The sequence below is a fragment of the Crotalus tigris genome, unplaced genomic scaffold (genome assembly GCF_016545835.1).
Source record: "Crotalus tigris isolate CLP2741 ecotype Arizona unplaced genomic scaffold, ASM1654583v1 scf7180000018485.2372832, whole genome shotgun sequence".
Lineage (NCBI taxonomy): Eukaryota > Metazoa > Chordata > Lepidosauria > Squamata > Viperidae > Crotalus > Crotalus tigris.
In genome coordinates this window covers 1,204,679-1,223,831 of record NW_024097033.1, presented here as the reverse complement: position 1 = coordinate 1,223,831, position 19,153 = coordinate 1,204,679, and the positions used below count along the sequence as shown (strand labels likewise).

General features: G+C 36.3%; 1 protein-coding gene across 7 annotated transcripts in view; it reads right to left on the bottom strand.

Moving 5' to 3' along the window:
- PIKFYVE (phosphoinositide kinase, FYVE-type zinc finger containing) overlaps nucleotides 1-19,153 on the bottom strand; it is a 101,738-nt gene that overhangs the window by 28,122 nt on the left and 54,463 nt on the right. For 6 of the 7 annotated variants that reach the window (XM_039352890.1, XM_039352888.1, XM_039352891.1 and 3 more), the window contains 14 exons: nucleotides 18,695-18,875; nucleotides 18,106-18,180; nucleotides 15,731-15,838; nucleotides 14,330-14,470; nucleotides 13,126-13,252; nucleotides 10,789-11,951; nucleotides 8,638-8,738; nucleotides 7,290-7,361; nucleotides 5,398-5,569; nucleotides 3,794-3,972; nucleotides 3,442-3,555; nucleotides 2,713-2,821; nucleotides 2,235-2,389; nucleotides 1,747-1,837 (listed from right to left, as the gene is read on the bottom strand). In XM_039352890.1, coding sequence (XP_039208824.1) covers nucleotides 1,747-1,837; nucleotides 2,235-2,389; nucleotides 2,713-2,821; nucleotides 3,442-3,555; nucleotides 3,794-3,972; nucleotides 5,398-5,569; nucleotides 7,290-7,361; nucleotides 8,638-8,738; nucleotides 10,789-11,951; nucleotides 13,126-13,252; nucleotides 14,330-14,470; nucleotides 15,731-15,838; nucleotides 18,106-18,180; nucleotides 18,695-18,875 — 2,788 coding nt within the window. Of the gene's footprint in view, nucleotides 1-1,746; nucleotides 1,838-2,234; nucleotides 2,390-2,712; nucleotides 2,822-3,441; nucleotides 3,556-3,793; nucleotides 3,985-5,397; nucleotides 5,570-7,289; nucleotides 7,362-8,637; nucleotides 8,739-10,788; nucleotides 11,952-13,125; nucleotides 13,253-14,329; nucleotides 14,471-15,730; nucleotides 15,839-18,105; nucleotides 18,181-18,694; nucleotides 18,876-19,153 lie in introns of those variants that run through there. The other variant, XM_039352895.1, reaches the window with a different exon arrangement.

Here is a 19,153-nt window from a genome sequence, read left to right as displayed (position 1 = left end):
TACTTGGTGTTTCTCTAGAACAAATGAAGCACCCTTCATTTTAAGAAATATAATTGGATATTCATCTCCATTCAATGAAAAAATACAACAGTTGTCAGAAAAAACATGGCACTGTAATACTGTGACCTGTGATTCATCTAAGTTGTTAATATTCTGCTTAAATGAACAATCTATACAATAAATATACTGTGTCATATCTTTACTGAACACATTGAGTCAACTTTTACTACCATTCTTAAAAAATATGTAGAGCTTCTACTTCTTTAGCAGCACTGACTTCATACATTTCCTACACTGGTTGATCAATTCTGCATTATCAAACTGGCAATATTTTGGCCCTTTATTTTTTACAGAATTGCTTCAAATCAATTACATTTTTGAACTGTTATGCATGCTTGTGCTTCAGATCATGCTGCAATATTTGACTTGGGTTAAGAAGACGGCTCTTGATTCTAGAATTTCAAAACAAACTTTCTTTTGCTTCAGCTATTCTATTGCAGATATATTTGAAGCTAGCATAGTTATCACATTGGATAACACATGTCTGTTTAAACATTAATTTAGGGACAGAGGCTGTAACAATATCCTAGTAGAATTTCCTAGTAGAATCTAGAATTCATTATTACCTCAATGAGCCAAGCTTTTGATCCTGAGGTTACAAAACAATCCCAAACCAAGAAATGCCACTTAGTGCTTAATAGTTTGCATTTTTGGGGGGGGTCAGAACTCAACATTTTACTTTTTCCAAATAAAATTTGCCAAAAAATTCCATTTTTATATCATCTATCCACAGGATATTGTTCCTATAGCATCTTGATGAACATGGATATCAGACAATGCAAGAATGGCCTACAAATCATTTTCCATTATTTTAGATATTTTGCAATCTCCTGTAGCATACAATGCTTTTGCCTTTGTGATGTTCTTGGAATCAATGAATCAGTGGTGTTTCATTTTCTTCATTTGTAACTTAATTGTGAACTGATGGAGGTCAAAGATTTTGGCAATGGTTTTGTAGTCCTTTTCAGACTCATATGTCTGCAAAAATCTCTTTTGATCAGGATGTAATTCAACATATCTATGTTAAAAAGAGCAAACTGTGATTGTGGAAACCATCTTTTTTTTAATAGAGAAAGCCCTCTTAATAGAGAAAACAGACATGATTTTCATCTCACCAATTAGAATATTTTACTTAACTTATTGCCTTCATTGCCCTAGGTTTCCACGTGTTTTCTAATAAACATAGTGAGTTTTGACTCAGTATGTTAATGAAGACATGAACACCATATTGTTTTATATTATTTTAACAATTTATATTAATGGGACTTAGATGAAGCTCTGATCACACCATAGATCACAGTATTGTAGAATTACAAATAGTTCTAAAGGATTCTCAAACTTTTTCTTATCCTTGTAGTTTTCTGCAGCAGAAATCCAAATTCACGCAACCATCACTGCAGTTTGGGAATTTGCAAAAAGCATTGCAGATGTTTCAAAAATTCCTCTTGCATGTAGAGGAGTTCAACAGAACCTAACTTTATTCTAGATTTACTATGCCAATTTGTGCACTTAGAAACAGGTGCTTTCTGAACTAGCAATACAGGAATGCACTACAAGAATGTATGCAAATGCTAATATTTAAATGAATAGTATTTTATTTGCAAAGAGAAAACAGTATTTGTACTGTTTACTTCTACTTACAGCTGCCATTTTAAATATATAATTACAGTGATCAAAATCCATTACCTTATTCTCATCACCTTGCCTTAATCTCCCAGGACTCGGTGGCACAGAGGGGCGCTTCCTCCCTTTTTCTTGCTGGAAGAGATCTTGCAGCCTATAGCACATTTCATATTATTATTCTGATATATCTAATGCCACAAAAATCATATTAGCAAGACCCCAGTTTTCTCTCAGATATGTAAACCATTTAGAGAACAAACCTTTTATGAAGCCAAACAAGCCTTTTATCTGGAGTTCATTCAGTCATATTTATTAGATTAATTGAAAACCACACTGAACTGACAATATAGTCCTTCTTTTATTCTGTAGTCAATGCATCCTATTCAGAATGTGTCAAATGTCTGATAAATGCATACTTTATTACACTGTTAGTATCTATTTTTAATAAAGAAATCCAATAATGACTCATAACCAACAATCTGTAAGAAGAATAACCAGTAGAAAAAAAACAATCCTTAATTTTCCAATTGAGGAAGTACACCTTTTCTTACCTGTTATTCCATGCTTGCAACATCTCACAGAGACTTTGCTTTTTGGCTATTAAAGATTCAGAAATTGAATGCAGCTGCTGAGGAGTGTCAAATGAAGAAGAAAGCATCCTTGCTTGGATTTTCTCTATCCAGTTTCTAAATTCCACTTCCTCCATCTATCAAAAAAAAAAAACTTTTCTCAGATGAAGGTTATTTTCCTATCCCATTCCTTTAAAAGATACCTATTTCTGCAGAATCCTTAATAAGAATGAAAATCACATTTTCAGCAACATGGTAACAATTAATGGCTTCTAGTTATAAACCTCAGTTTCAACTCAGCTCTGTCCACACTACTTTCCAATTACTGAAAACTGGACTGATGTTTGATTCAAAATAATTATTACCTTGCGGGCATAGCTGCTTTCTTTAGCTTTATGTATCCTACACCTTCTGTAATGAACAAGAATTTCAATTCCTATAAACATGTAATGCATTATACCTCCTTTTGGGCAAAGAGATCTTCCATCTTCTCCTCCCTTGCTTTGCTAAATGTATCTGTTTTCAAAGAAGTGAGGCGCTCATCAACAGCAATATACACCTGAGAAATCCTGCAACAACAATAGTCATACTCTGAATCCAAACTCAATCCATTCTCCTTAAGAATTTTATCTAATACACTGCAAGTTGCAGTTTTTCAAAGAAACTAACCTAATGGTCTATATTAGGCTGAGAAACACTTAACAAGTATAATTTTCATATTATGTATTTGTTCAACTTATGTTCAGAGGAAACATATACAGTAGCTTAAATCATAAAATAAACAAGAATGCAAAAGATAAGGGCCCAAAAGATTATTATTTTGCTAACACTGCATATCCCTTTCAACTGATTTGAATGTGTATGTTAGTCAGTAGCACTAGAAAATTCCAAATTGTAACTTGTTCAGACAAAAGGGAGTTCTTCAGTTTCTATCCAGAAGTACAGTACAACTAGCAAAACATTAGAAAAACTCTACAGAAAACACTGTGAATTCCAGGGGGAAAATTACAATGTTATATTTTAGTTTTGAGACTGTGAGGTGATCATCATGCTATATCCATTGTCTGCTGCATATAGCAGTTAAGTGCATAATGCATTACATGTTATCCTTCAACATCAGGGCAATGAAGGAATTGTAACACAAATTTCAAATGGGACACACTGGGCTGGGGTGGGGATGTAAACCTACTTCTGAGAAAAGTCTTTCAGATCTTGAAGCATGGTAATCTTCAGTGGTACTTGACGTTTGATATAGATCTTAGGATGAGGAACACATACCTCCAGTAACCGTATAGCAGAATAGCTAGAAAGAGAACAAAACACAATGTTGAGATGTAAGGCCTGCAAACATCATGCCATTGAACAGTAAATAGGTTTTAATATTAGTGAGAGAACTGACCACATTTAATTCGGCACCCTTTTAAGATGCTAGAAATGTCTATATAAAGTTATTTAAAACCTGTAAAATATATGCAGTGATGATATTGGACAGAAGGTATTTAAAAAGATACGTTTTTTTTAATGTAATTGAGAGTTTTTACCTGAAAGATGCCACCATCTGATTATAGGAAAAATACTGGTGGTAGTCATGATGCATGGAGTGGCCACATGGTTCAGCATTGGCTCTTCGGGTATATTGGTAGCCATAAAAGCGGAGTTCAAGGTATTTGGCAAAGGACATAGACCACGAATCATTGGAAAGTGGAACCACAGGTGTTACCTAGAAGAGTTACTGTGATTTTTATACTCAGGAAAGTCCTGACTTGCCCCCAGATCCACTCAAACCAATTTGATTTTGCATTTCAGTAATTCTTGAATTTGACAAAGGCAAACAAGCATATAGCTTATCTTAAATTTATGCTGGCAGCAATCAAGAAAACATTAGGAGTAGCCTATATTCAGATGGGGATGTCATTACATAGAAGTAAGAAATGAAACTATTGACATAATTTGTCCCATAGAACCTTTTTAAAGGCAAATACCTTAAGCCATGGCAAGCTTTCTCACCCACTTGGTAACTCAACAGTCTTCTGCTCATAACAACCATAACGGTTATTCCCCAGAGAGCTCCACTGCATAAGAGCAGCTTTTTCCAAACTGATGCCTTCCAAATAAGCTGGACTTCAAATGAGATTTGGAGCCCAAGCATTACTGGAGAAGACCGCATGGAGGATGCTGTTCTAGAGCATAAGCTTTGCGTTGGAAAATTCTTGGACTAAATCTCTCCATTATTTCACTGCTTATTCTGAGATGGGCCATTCTCCCTCCATCTTAGCCCTTCCCTGCCTGTAATCTGGAAATACTAATAAGAAAGACAAAAAAGTCTGGAGAGAGGACATTGTACTAGAAACAGCAGAATAGAAGAAAAAGAACTGGAGAAAAATCACAAAATACAAGGACTTGCAATAGAAGTAGAAGGGCTGTGGCAAAGGAAAGCAAAGATAGTACCAATAATAATAGGTGCCTTATGTATAATCCCAAAACATCTGGACCACCACTTGAATACCATCTGCACTGACAAACTAGCCATTAGTTAATTGCAAAAGACAGCTTTACTTGGAACACCTCATATCCTGCAATGATACCTTTAACACCATCAAAGAACATCTGCCTATCCCAGCTCCTTGGAAAGGACTCAATAGGTGGATAAAAATGCCACATCCAGTCTAAACATCTAGCTGATTGTGTAACCAACAATAATATTGTCTGTTTTAAGAACTAAGGTGATATGATATGTTTGCATTCAATGAAATCACTGTAGGAAAAAAAAGTACTACTGTTATTATACTCAGATTTTTTAACTTCATTTTATTTTCAGATGGAATTTTTTTACATGAAAGTTTATGAAACCAAATGTCCTTCAACATTATTCATAAAATGCTACAAAACAGGAGGGCTGGGGTTTTGTTTGATTTTAAAAGAGCACATTTTATATATTATGAATAAACCCAGGTTTACTGTAATTATTTGTCCTGTGCAAATCTAGAAATACCTTTTAGAGAATCAATGCCCTAAAAGTGGCATTGTTGTGCATTCAAAATGGACTTTTCCTTTCTCCACTATCCTCTATTTGTGCCTCTTCTTGTAAATTTCAAGCATTTGAACTACCTGACTCTACAGAAAGACAACTGAGATCTCCTCTTACCTGCTTGCAAAGTCTACACCAGGAATAAGTGAGAATTGTATGCTGATAACCAGGCACCGGAGAATCCAATTCCTTCAATATGATTTGTACACAGCCTTGTCCATGGACAAAGCGACGGATGTGGTGCACCATTGGTGTTTCGCAGAACATATTTGGGCACTGATAGGAGGGCCTTCAAACAAAAAAATAATTGTGAGAAATTTAGTTTTTTGGGTCTGATGTTCTAGTGGGTCTTAAATCATCACATCCTCCATTCACTCATCAGTTCATTCATCACAATCTCCATCACCATGACCTCCTGTTCACTGCTAGTCAGCTGGACAGCATGGAGCGACTTAAGTCTCATGGTCAATACATACTTAATTTTGCATTACAATGCTTTATATTGAGACTTTTGAAACGGGAAGGTTGGGAAAGTATACCAAAATATTCTTCACTAAAAAACAAGAATGTCAATGCTTTTAAAGATAAAAAAAGGAATGTTCCTTTAATGGGGGGGAGTGGAGTTCCTGCATTTTCCAAATATTTATATGGTAGTCCATGATCACAGAAAGTTTGAGAAATCCTGCTCTATTCTACTTTACTCCTTCTAAGGAGTGGCATGAAACATCCACGTCTTACGTTATATTTCCTCATTTTCATTCTATAGGTAGTTATGGATATACAACCAGTCATTTAGAAAGTGTCTGAACAGACCCCGATAAAAGGACTTGTGACCCAGATTCGTTCTGATTTCCAGCCCCTCCCTTGCAGTCACATGACAGCATTTTGGGCACTCAGCAACCAGTCTGCATTTATGGCTATTTCAATATCCTACAGTCACGTGACCACAATTTACATTTTTTACATTTTTTCCAGAAAGCTGTGTTTACCTCCAGTTGCTGGGAAAAAGCACCTCATAGCAAACAATGGATTTCCTTAATAGCTGCTGCATTCACTCTATGATCACCACATTTGCTTTACAATCACCATGTTCACTTAATAATTGCTGCAAAAAGGTCGCAAAATTAGGCGCAGTCACATGATGAGTTGCTTAAGAGCCGTCACGACTTATGACTGAAACTGCGGGATCAATTGTGATCGCAAGTCAAGGACTACCGGTACATCTCTGCAATCTCCTCCCTACTATTTCTTTTTAAACTTGCCCCAATAAACTGGTATTTTACACTACCCTGCTATAGTTATAATTTATTTCTATGCCACTGAATGGTACCTGAAATAGTTCAAGTTTTACAATCTGCGATACAACAATAATATTTTTTTAAAAATCCATAAGTAGTAAAAAACAGCAGAACATTATTTAAATCAGAACGTAAGCATTTTTTAAAAAAAAATTAAAGGATGTTTATTTTGGGCTTCACCCTACATCAATGTAAGGGTCCATATTTCTCAGTAACTGGTAATAGAAATAACCACTTCTGTTTTGTTCATAACTTTAGTGTTAACACATATTAGCTATTTTGCTTTAACTGAAGTTAGGGGAGACACAGACTGTATATTTTAGATTTACACTTGCACAGGTGATTAACACGCTATTGTGGTAGCATTTGTGACATTTTTATTATAGAGAGTCTATGTTTTCTTAGTATTTTATCTCATCATTTAATTTTATTTTTGTGCTGTATATTTTCAAATTTTGCCGATCACTGACTGAATAAACATTATTTCTTTTTTTCCTAGGAACATGACAAAATAGCCATATTTATCTTTCTAATACAAATCCAGATTGATGACGCAAATTAAATAAAAAACACTCCCAGTAAATATCAAAATAAACTGCATTACTGCATCAGAAATATACCATGACTAGAACCTCATAAAAGAATACTATGAAACAATCCCCTAAATATACCGAGCTATTTTCATGATAATTTTAAATCAAATATTCTTACCTGAAACAATATCTTTCTAGAAATACTCCTAAAGTGAGATCATTCTTCCCATAGAACTCCATTACTACCATCCTAAAAAAATGGAAACCAAGACAGTTACCTTTAAAATAACTGGAGTTATTGGACATTTCCTGCATGCAAGAGGCCTTTATTGTTTTTCCAAATGTCAAAGAAAAATATGGCTGTACAGAATTTAACTGATTTCTAATTCATTACTCTCTTGGCCTTAGACAATTCCTGCTGCTCTCTTGCTTCTTTCCAATGTAAACCCAATAAAATGAACAAAACAGAATAAATCATATAGTCAAGAGTTGCAAGATTGAGCAAGATATAAATTCAGTCATTCAATCAATATGCTGTGGGCAAATGCAACTGCTGCATATTTTATGATTTGGAAGATAGAATCAGCAAACTGCATTGCTACAATAAAATCAATAGATAAAAGAATGCCAGATACTGCAAAGTGTGAGTGCAACAAAATGCTAATATATATTTTAAGTAACACAGAAGTATGTCTGTACCCTAGAAAGAATTTAAATTTTTTGAATCCTATCTTTCCCAATTTTTAAAATGCCATTCTAGTTTGACTTTAATGAGATGCAGAGAATTTGCAGCACCAACCTCAGTGTTATATGGTTCTTTGGGGAAGATTAAGTGCTTTATCAGACTTGAGGAAGTGGGGGGGGGGGGGAGAAGAGCAAAACTTTACTAATCTGATTCATTGTTACATTGGTTGGAAAGTATATTTGAGCTCATCCACCCAGCGATGGCAATGGACTTTCTTCCTGTCCTTGAGACAGGAGGGAAACATGTCAATATAAAAACCACTGCCCATTTGTTATTGCTGCAAGTGTGGTACTTTCACAGAGAATAACATGGATAACTGGCCAACCCTGACCAGGAATCTTCTGCTGGCACAGATGCACTTGGAGGGTAGCTATTGATGAGGAATTTTTGAAAAGGGTGTTCTCTTTTGCCTCTTGACTGAACCTCTGCCCAGTATTTTGGGTTCCCCCGAAGTCCTGTTCTTTGGGCCACTGATGGACTATTCAATGGACAAAAAACTATGGAGGGGAAAAAAGCATAGGATGAGAAAACAGAAGGCGAGATCTCAAACAGGCATCTCCCAAAGGATTACAAAAACCCTGTGTTGTGTGGCAGTAATAGTTGTAGTAGTAGTAGTAGTAGTAGTAGTAGTAGTAGTAGTAGTAGTAGTAGTAGCTGCATGTTTACAAACCAGTAAATGGCAAGCCTCTAAGGAATATTCTCTATTTCCCCATCAAATAAAAGGGAAATATTTAGGTAATACATTTAAGTACCATAATTAAAGTAAATAACAATATCATACCATGGGCTAACGCAGGCACTTGGAGCATTGCCAGACTGGGATGAAGAACTACTGAACAAAACACACAGTCTCTGATGGTTTGTACAGCTAAGGCAGTCCACCTGGGAAGACATGTACATGTAAAACAGTTATCATGTTATGTTAGCAGTGTCATGGTTCTTAAAGAAGAAGCTCTTCAAAGAACTTTGAGGCATTGTTTACCTTAAAGAATCTTTAATTGAAGCCAAAATCTAAATTCTCCTCCCCCAAACACACAGTATCTAAGCATAATTCACTCCTCCATTTAACAGTCATTAATCACATTCTCCAATTAGTTTGAAGTGCAAACTTTCCCTCCCGATTGCCATTTCTTATCTCCTCTTATTACAACCAACCTTGAAGAATACTCTACTGCAGTGTTTCCCAAACTTGACAATTTTAAGGCATGAGGACTTCAACTCCCAGAATTCCACAGCCAGCAACGCTGGCTGTGCAATTCTGGGAGTTGAAGTCCACATGCCTTAAAATTGTCAAGTTTGGGAAACACTGCTCTACTGAGATATTGTTATGGCTAACTAGTCCCCATGCACATTCTTCCCCCTCCCTTCCAGCACCATCTAATTCTAATTCTAAAAGTAATACACAGGTTAAATAGAAAATGTCTGCATCTTCATATATTATCAAGCAAGAACACCCAATGTTAGCAACATTGACAAGCAGTGGATGGACTCAAGTTTAATGTTTATGAGTACACTGATGGAAGATCTAAAGAGCCAGAAGATCTATCTATGTGGTTGTTCAGAATCAACACCAACCTGATGGCACAGAAATTATAATCAATATTTACATACATGCATACCCATCATGCCTTTCAAGGTAAGCAATAGTATGCCAGGCATACTAGTAAAGAAGTAAGAAAAAGTTAAATAAATTAAAGGTGCAAGAGAAGAAAAAGAAAATGAAACACAGCTACACTATTTATTATACCTATAACTATAATGTAAAAAATATTTTAATATGACTTTATGCACTTGTGCTAATCAAACTAAATATTTACAGGTGACAGAATTTGGAATAATGCTACGCCAAATATGATAAACTTGTAAGATATCTGAACTACACAATTCCTTTCTTAAATGTATGCGAAATCTTTGCTTCATGTCTCCCTCCTTTTCTTTTGCAGTAGTCACCCCCTTGCCTTGCACATTACACTTTCTTTTTCAATTTAAGCTCTTTCTTTGTCTAATATGAGGAACACAGGGATCCATCATTCAATATTTATTTTCAGGAACTGTAAAGGGACCGAGTCAAAAATGCTTTGCCATTTTTCAATTGAGCACATTTTCAACATCTTTGAAGTGCAGGCCAGTCTAGTATGGGATACTATCATATACATAAAAATATACATACTATATTTTTGTCCCGAAAGCCTTTCCCATTCAGCCAAGTGCTTCTTCAGCATCTTTGTTCCTAGGTGCCTGATATTTTTTCAAAGAGCAAAAGGCATTCTGAAAATATTATCATTACAGGTAATCCTTGAGTTACAACCATTCGTTCAGCAGCCATTCAAAATTATGATGGTGGTGAACAAAGGGAACTTATGATCAATCCACATAATGGTCATATGATTGCTACTTGTGATATTCTGTGCCGGCTTTTCATAAGCAAAGTCAACAGGGATGCCTGCAGAGAAGATCACAAATCACTCCTGTAGGACATCTCCCACCACCTTTTTTCCCAAAGAGTCCTACCAGAATACAAGTTTCCAAGGATCTCATAGTCCATAGCACCCCTGCCCACCTATATCTTCTATCAGCTCACCTGTGCTCCGTAGTGCCTCCTGTGACGCCCAATAACCTACTTGCGGCATCTGGGTACCCCACCACACTCCTAAGCAATGTGGTCATGTGATGTGCTTCACAACCACATTGCTTAGCAATGGAAGTTCTGGTCCCAATTGTTATAACCTGAGGATTACCTGTACTGTTTCTCATACGATATACTCTAAACCTAACTCTTACCAAACCAAGATTAAAATATTATGTAGAGGGTTGGGCAAGAATAGAATTTAATTTCAAACATTCCTGAAAATGATACTTTGTTGGAAGATATTTAGAACAGTTTATTTCATAGGTTTCCAGAATCCACCAACTATTTAAAATATTCACTCACTTTTTGAGACCATAGAGATTCATTTTGAATGAACATCTTTTCATCATCTTCACTCCTGACTCCTAATTTCACAGCAGATGTTTCTTTAGATTGAACAAATGGGTCTGCGCAGTCTTTCTGCACAATCCTTCCTCCTCTGGCTCGGAAGTCAGCTACCAATCTGGCCAAGCTTGAGCTACTGTTCAGAGGCTCAGCAATTCTGGTGCTAACAAGTTCATGAGAAGGTAGAATCTGGATAGGCCTGGTTTGGACGCTTCCATTCATCCCTTGTAGTCCAGAGAGATCCCTTAACAATTGTTTCTTCCTTCTGATATCCAGTTCTTTGTACTCCTTGTTGAGCAGAGGAGAAAAAAAAACCTGCTCTGAGAAATATTCTCTAGTGGGACATCTCATGCCTCTCTCTGTTAACAGAAATGGCTCACGGAATGAGATTACTGGGGAAATACAGAGAATAACATCCTTCAGTTCTTGTTTAAATGCTAAAGAAAAAGTTTTGAGACGATCTTCAGAGGAAGTCACTTCCTCTGTGATGTACAACCCAGTGTCATCTTGCAAAGGATCTCTAAACTCCCTGGCCTGACTTTTAGGTTCCTGGTAGTCATTAATTACCCCTAGAAGTTCCAGCTGTTCTGTATCTAAAATTCCTAGTTGTTGTTCAGTCAAGTCAAGAGGTAAAAGTGCTTCAGTAATTATTTTTGGTCTGTAAAACGAATCCACCAGAGGATACCCTTGCTGCTTCTGGAGAGCAGCTTCTTGTAAATCACCACTGATCTGGTCATCCTCTTCTGTCAAAGTCTGTTCTTCAAGGGAGCCTATCTCATCTAGAGACACAGATTCAGATATAACAGGCAACTTGTCTGAGACTACATCAGCCTCTTTTCCTACTGTGTCAAATTCTCTGTTCAGCAGATCTTGCTGCCCTTCTTCTTCCCCCTGTTCTTCCATCAGACTCTGGAAGGAACCATTTTTATTCAACTGAGGAGGCATGGCAAACTCGTCCATAAGGAAGGAGATCTCCAACTGGGAATGATAGGCCACACAGATCATAAAAATAAGGATCTCCTTCACTCGAGCCAATTCATACTCTCCTGCACCACGCAGCTTGACAGTGCAGCCCAGGTGTTGAGGGCAACCTTCAAAAAACATCAGAGTTTTTGTTTGCTCTGAAAGAGAAGAAAATGATTCTTACTACAAAATGATGCTTATTCTCTCTACATAGGATGGTGCTTTGGCCAATTTGTTTATGTTAGTCAAAGTTATTAATGATTCAAAATGTATTCAAAACACAGTCAAATCAAAAATTCAATTAATTTCCATTATATCTTTCAATCCATCAAGTTCTAGAGTTTTACTTATAGCTTGATCAAACACTTTTAAACTGTAAAGATATCATGAAACAAAAGTACACACACAAATACGCATCAAGTAAAAGAGAATATAAATCTTTATGTAACATCATTTGTTCTACCTTGAATGTTTTCCAAAATAATCTTTGGTTAACTTTCCATAAAACTGCAAGGATATTATAGCAGAATATTCAGCTACTGAGAAAGGCCTCCTGGGTTTTAGCATTTTCTGCTTAGTTTGCGTATTTCATATGATGCACGGTATTTTTTTTTTTTACTTCCACAAACTTAGGCCTTTGACAAAATGAGATTTTGATCCATGAAATGTTTTGTCATATTCTATGTTAGCCTTCATTATTTTGTTTTTACTGCAGTAGATGTGTAAGTATGTCTTCTTTAGACATTTCATATTTATAACAGTCTGTGCTCCAAGTTTGTACTAAACATGCTTTAGAATGTATATCTGCAGTATGTCAAACGAATGTAAGTCCTTATGGAGAAGAAAATGAGATACATAAAAAGAAAAATCCAGAAGAGTAAATATAATTTCAACAAAACCAGCTAATGAAAATTATGATTAGAAGGCTAAACCAGAAGACCCAATTCATATCTTACTACAAATAGGGCTTGGTAAATAGAAGAGGCACAAAATGCTCTCAGCCTTAAGTCTGCTACTTGCAAATAAGAATTCTGTCCTAACTTTAGGATGGCCATAAGAAAAGCACTTCCTAGCTTTTATTAATGTTGTCAATCAATCATATAAAATTTATCTTCACATTAGTCTAGCCCACAGGTGTCAAACTCACCGCATCACGGGATGTGATGTATCGTGAATTTTTTCGCATTGCCGGAGCTGGGGTGAGTGCGGCCTCAGCATGATGCAACCAGCCTGTGGGCCGGCAGTTTGACACCCCTGGTCTAGACGGACGGACAGACAGACAGACAGACAGACAGACATAAGAGGATAACAGAACTTCTTGGCTTTACTCACCATTAGGTAACTGGAACACCTGAATATAAAATTTATGGCAGGTCCCAAGGTGTGGTTTGGTTAACAACTGATCCATTGACATCAGTACATCTCCCTGGGTCATCCGACTTACTCGATCCAGAACATGCTGCAAAACATTAATAAGATAAAGACTGCTTTTGGTTTCTTATGTCTTTCCTTCTTCATCAGACTGATATCCCACCTTTCCTCTGAAGAACATAAAGCGGTTTACATGAAAAGCACCCAAATTTTGATCATGTGACCATGGGGGCATTGCAACAGCCATAACTTTGAGCACAGGTTGTAATTCTCTTCATTCAGAGCCATATTAATTTTAAACAGTTGCTGAGTGAACAGTCATAAGTTGAAGACTACCTATATTATTTTCTGATTCCATTTCAAAAGTCTCCTTCAGTATTTTATTTTACAGGCCTGTATAAATGACCTCTGCCTAAAGTCTTTATCTATTGCTGAATTGCAAAATACTGCTGGGTCATGACTGTGGATTAGACCATCAGCTCTAATCACAATTCAGATTGTAGACAAGTAGAAAAAAACCCAAAATGACAAAAACAAGAGATCTATTTAAGAAAATGAGGGAAATCACAAGAATACGATTCTTGTGAGATGGGGAGGCTATATAAATTTGATAAACAAACACATAAATCATTCAGCCTTGTGTTAATGTCATAAAGAATAAAGCATTAAAAACATCCTGGCAGAATGGCAAGAAAATAGACCCGCAAAAAGAAAAATACTTTACAGGGTACTTTAGGGCAGAGGTCCCCAACCTTTTGGGCATCTGTTCTGTGGAGAGAGGCTTTTTCGCAGACCGGTGTCGCATGGTTTTGTGTGCTGCCTGCATCCTGCGGATGGGGCTTGTTTGCACGGACCAGTTTCTGGTATGCCGTGGGTTGAAGATCCCTGCTTTGGGGGCTTTAATGTATACTTCTTGATCCAATCCCTTTCTCGAACCTTTAAACCTTTTTATACAAATTTTGTTTTTGCCCAATAAATGAAAGCACCACAACTCTTTTTATCAAAAATATACCAAAATTTATTTACATGCTGCATTTACACAAAAAGAATAATGTATCTATACATTTCATTACATTTTACCATATTTAAGATGTATGAGCTTTTAAAAATGTGGAAGCACTTTGAAGTATGCAATCATAATATAATTCAGAATGTTAGTACTTACAGGTTTAACATTAATGACCAAAGTAATTCCTTGTTCCAGAAGCAGGTCTTGAGCAATACGGGACACTGTTTTTTCAACCAAGACCAAAGTAGGTCTGACATCCACTATTCGTTGAACATAATTTTTCAAAAACTCCCTTTCCTAAAATGATTTTAAAAAAAAGTCTTTGCAGTCATTACTGAGCATTACACAATCAAGAAGGGTTACTAGAGTATTTCTGGAGTTCTTCAAGATTGAACTTGAAAAACTTGAGAGTTTCTTTTCTTTTTATGGGATATTCCCAAAGGATGGAAGCAACGAGGAAAGTAAATGCCTTCTTAATTTACATATCATCTAAATTGTGCATGCAACAGATTATATAATTGGATCATAAACTGAAAAAAAAATCAGATACATTTCTAAAATTTCAGCTCACTCATTAAAAATATTTTATTTCCAAAATGCTAGGACACATTCTTTTTAAGATTGAGAAGAAATGCTTCAAAATTGTTTCATTTTTGGTTAAATTATTGACAATATATTTACAAATTCTCACACATGTAATGTCTGATGTCAAAATTATGAGAAATATTCTTCATTTCTTTTTGCTATCCTTTTTGGAACTGACCAACTAGTATAATATATCTGCCCCTATATAAATAGGTTCACAAAGACTAGCTTTACATAGACTTTAAAATCGTGTCTGTGTGTTTGTGTGTGTGTGCACATGCGCATATGCATACACAGTTGATATGTTAATTGTTTGAATTTTTGTCCCATTCAAACGTAACAAATCCGACTCTAGGATACAGTGCTCATTTCCATTTCTTGGCCAAAGAAGCCAGTGTTGTCCAAAGATATTTTCTGTGGTCTTATGTCCAGCATGGCTATACACCGTGGAACACTATTATTTTCTCACTGAAGTGGTACCTATTAATCTACTCACATATGCATGCTTTTAAACTGTTAGGTAGGCAGGAACTGGAATACTATTTTCTTGAACACTAGAAGTGTTAAAATCAATATCATTCACTGAATATTTTCTAAGTATATGTGAAACATAAAATGCACAGTACTGGGTATTTCATATCAAATCTGCTATGAAGAAAGATGGTGACAGACGCACTTATTTCCTGTACATTTTTACTGTAAAATTCCCAAATATAAATGTGCTATAAAAATATTACTGTGTATTTATAATTGTATAATAAATATTAAATATAATATTACTCTTTGCAGCTAAAAAGTCTCTAAAATGGAAGCCTTTAGCAATTAGCCTGAGAATAGCTAGTCAAACACAAAGAAAATGTTACTAAAATCAGTCTCAAAAATCCATAAACAATGCAGGATAAACTAATTCATTAGACTTTGATTTAATGTTAATTTGAATAAATAGGACAAGGAAAATAAAACCATTCTCACCTGGAGGACGATGGGATCTATGCATGTAAACTTTGTTTCTTCTCGGTAGAGATATTCAATGGAACACTTCAGCAGAAGGATTTTGGGGTTTTTAATATAGGAATTCATCTGGAATGAGATAAAAATTATGAAATGCATTCCTCTGCAAGTTTGTATTACAGTGTAGATAAAACAAGTTTATAGCTCAGTGTCACACAGGTAAAGTTTGAAAATTCTGAAATAGAAAATAGAAAAATGTGGGATAGACAGCAACACCATTAGATGGCTGACCAACCACACTCAACGTGTAGTCTTTAATGCAACTACATCTACATGGAAGGAAGCATGTAGTGAGGTACTCCAAGACTCTCTCTTAAGCCCAGTACTCTTCAACATTTTCATGAATGATTTAGATGGAGGGTTAGAAGGGGAACTCATCAAATTTGCAGATGACCCCAAGCAGGGAGGAATAACCAATACTTTATAGGCTCAAGATCCAGAAGGATCTTGAGAGACTTGAACTCTGGGCACTATTCAACAAAATGAAATTCAGTGGTGAGAAAAATAAGGTGTTACATTTAGGCAAGAAAAACTAAATGTACAGGAATAGAATAGGTGGTGTCTGGCTCAACAGCACTAACTGTGAGAGGGATCTAGGTGACCTAGTGCAGTGGTTCTTAATCTGGGCGATATCACCACCCAGGGGGCGATTTCGTTTTTCAGGGGGGCGATGGAACAAAAAGGGGCGACGTTGGGGCGAAGGAACAAAAGGGGGGCGATATGGGGGCGATGGAGCGAGAAGTTTTGGGGACACTTTTGAGACTTTTTCGTACAGTAAAGTAAAGGTGGCTTTCAAAAGGAAAGTTTGGGAATAAAGTGATGGGTGGCACCAAAATTTTTCACACAGTTGAGATATGGGAAAAAGACTGGAAATAAATTATTTGCATCGTTATGTCCAGATGACAATTTTAAAGAAAACAAAAGAAGTGTTTGCATAAATTGAAGAATTATTTCCTATGTTGTGATTGAGAGGGGGGCGATGACAACTTCCTCATTGGCTCAAGGGGGCGATTCATTCAAAAAGGTTAAGAACCACTGGCCTAGTGGACCATCACTTAAGTATGAGCCAGCAGTGTGCTGCAGCTGCCAAAAAAGCCAATGCAGTTCTAGGCTCATCTACAGAAAAATAGTATCAAGGTATTAGTGTTAGTAACCTTAAAAGAACTGCATCCAGTACTGATCACGATACCAAAAAAAAGTTGAGACTCTAGAAAGGGTGCACAGAAGAGCAACAGAGATGATAATGGGACTGGGGGCTAAAACATACAATGAATGATTACAAAAACTGGATATGTCTAATCTAATGAAGAACTTGGTGTGACATGATAGCTATCTTCCAATATTTGAGAGACAGTCACAGAGAAGTGGGGATCAATCTCTTCTTCAAAGCACCTTAGGCAAGAGATCCAATCTACAACTAAGGAGAAATTTCCTGACAGTGAGAACAATAAATCTTTGGAATGGCTTCCCTCCAGAAGTGTTAGGTACTCCATCACTGGAGGTTTTTAAGAAAAGATTGGACAGCCATTTGTCCGGAATAATATAGGGTCTCTTGCTTAAGAAGGAGGTTGAACTAGAAGACCTCCAAGATTCCTTCCTACTTTATTACTTGTTATTCTGTCATTCTTACAAATATTGGCTCCTCTTCATCATAGGTAAGTTCTCCCTACTGAGATTCTGCAAGCACATCAAAATCCATTGAAAGTAAATTTCTCAAGATCTCCATAAAAACTTGATCCACATCAGTCTAGAAAAGTTTATAAAACTTAAGTCCAGTGCTCAGTCACATCCACAAGGTCACAGTTTATACAACAATATTGTATCTTCCCAAGAGGAGCCATCCTGTCAAAATCACTGTGAGAAGCATTAAATCTTCCAAGTAGTCACAAAACAGCAACCTGTCTTACTGTGATTAGAGTTCATGACTTCACCAACAGGAAAGCACAGGATACTCATAACTCATTAAAAGGAAAATTGATGCTTATCAAAAATACATCAAAAAGCATCTGTGTGATTCTCCAGACTCATGGATAAATGTTCTATAGAAAAATGGGTGTCATATCAAATGCTACATTCCATTATCCCAACTGCCAAGCATAGAAATGATGGTTTCATTGTCTAGAGTTGCCTTTGCTGCTTTAGGCTCTAAGTGACATTTCATCATATCCAAAAATTCAAGGGAAAAGGGCGGACAAATACTTTTTTTACAGAACTATGGTGAAGTGTGATAACATCAAAAGAGCAAAATATGCTGTGTCGTTAAGAATTGCATAGAACATTCATAATGTTACTGTTCTATTTCCCCCCCCAATTACATAAAAATAGTTCCACTATACCTTTTTATGTGCTATGTTTTTGGTGCATACAAAGCCATTCACCACTACTGAATCAAATTTTTTTCCACCTGGAATCTGCAAAATTACAATAAAACATTAGGTTATATTTGTATTTTCTACTTTCCAACTTAAATTAGGAAACAAACTAGTTCTGGTTCTCCTATCCATACCGGCTGGTGAAAATGGGAGTTAGCAAGGAAGCAGCAGCCAACACAATTGTGTGGATAGTTGGGAGAAGAGAGGAAGAAAATTTCATTTTAGAATAAAGTTAAATACATAAAATGACACATTAAAGATTATGTCAGAGTAAAATACAGATTTAAGGTAGGATGAATATGAGCCACTTCTCAAATATAATTAATTAATAGCCAGTCTGGTGCTTTACCCTGTCCTGTTTTACATAACTAAGAAAAACAGAAAGACAGGCGAATTCCTGGTAATAGGAGCATAGCTGGATCAATGTGTTACCAATAGAGCAGCAACAGTAATATTAAGAAAAGCCATCGTTTGAAAGTGCCCCCTCCCCTGAGTTAAGCCTTAAGAGTCACTTCTTTTCTCCTTTTTCAGTTCTAAACCTACAGAGACTCACTTTTTTGATATGGACGAACTGGCGAACGTCCATGTCATCATCTCTGTTCTTGACATCAGGTCGCACCGTCTGAACCACCTGGCAGACCACCGGCACAATGATATCTCGCCAAGAGAGGGACAACGCTTCGTTGTATAGCAGCTGTTGAAGCAGAGCCATCATGTGGTTATGATTAGCAGAGCTGCAGGTAAACAGGATAAAGGTTCAAGAGAGAGGAAAGCTACAGTCATTACGGATACTGGGGCAGATTCTTTGCAAATATATGTGCTTTTTGTCCAGTGGTGAACTTCAGATGTCAATTGCAAATGCTCAAAATTCGCAAAAACTTTGGACAGAAGGAAAAATTTGTAAGTATGTAGCACCAGGATAAATACTTCCAAATGAAAAAATAAGTCCTCAAGAGTGTGTAAAATATGTGACTTGGTTAGACATTAACATCTGGTATACAAGCCATTTATC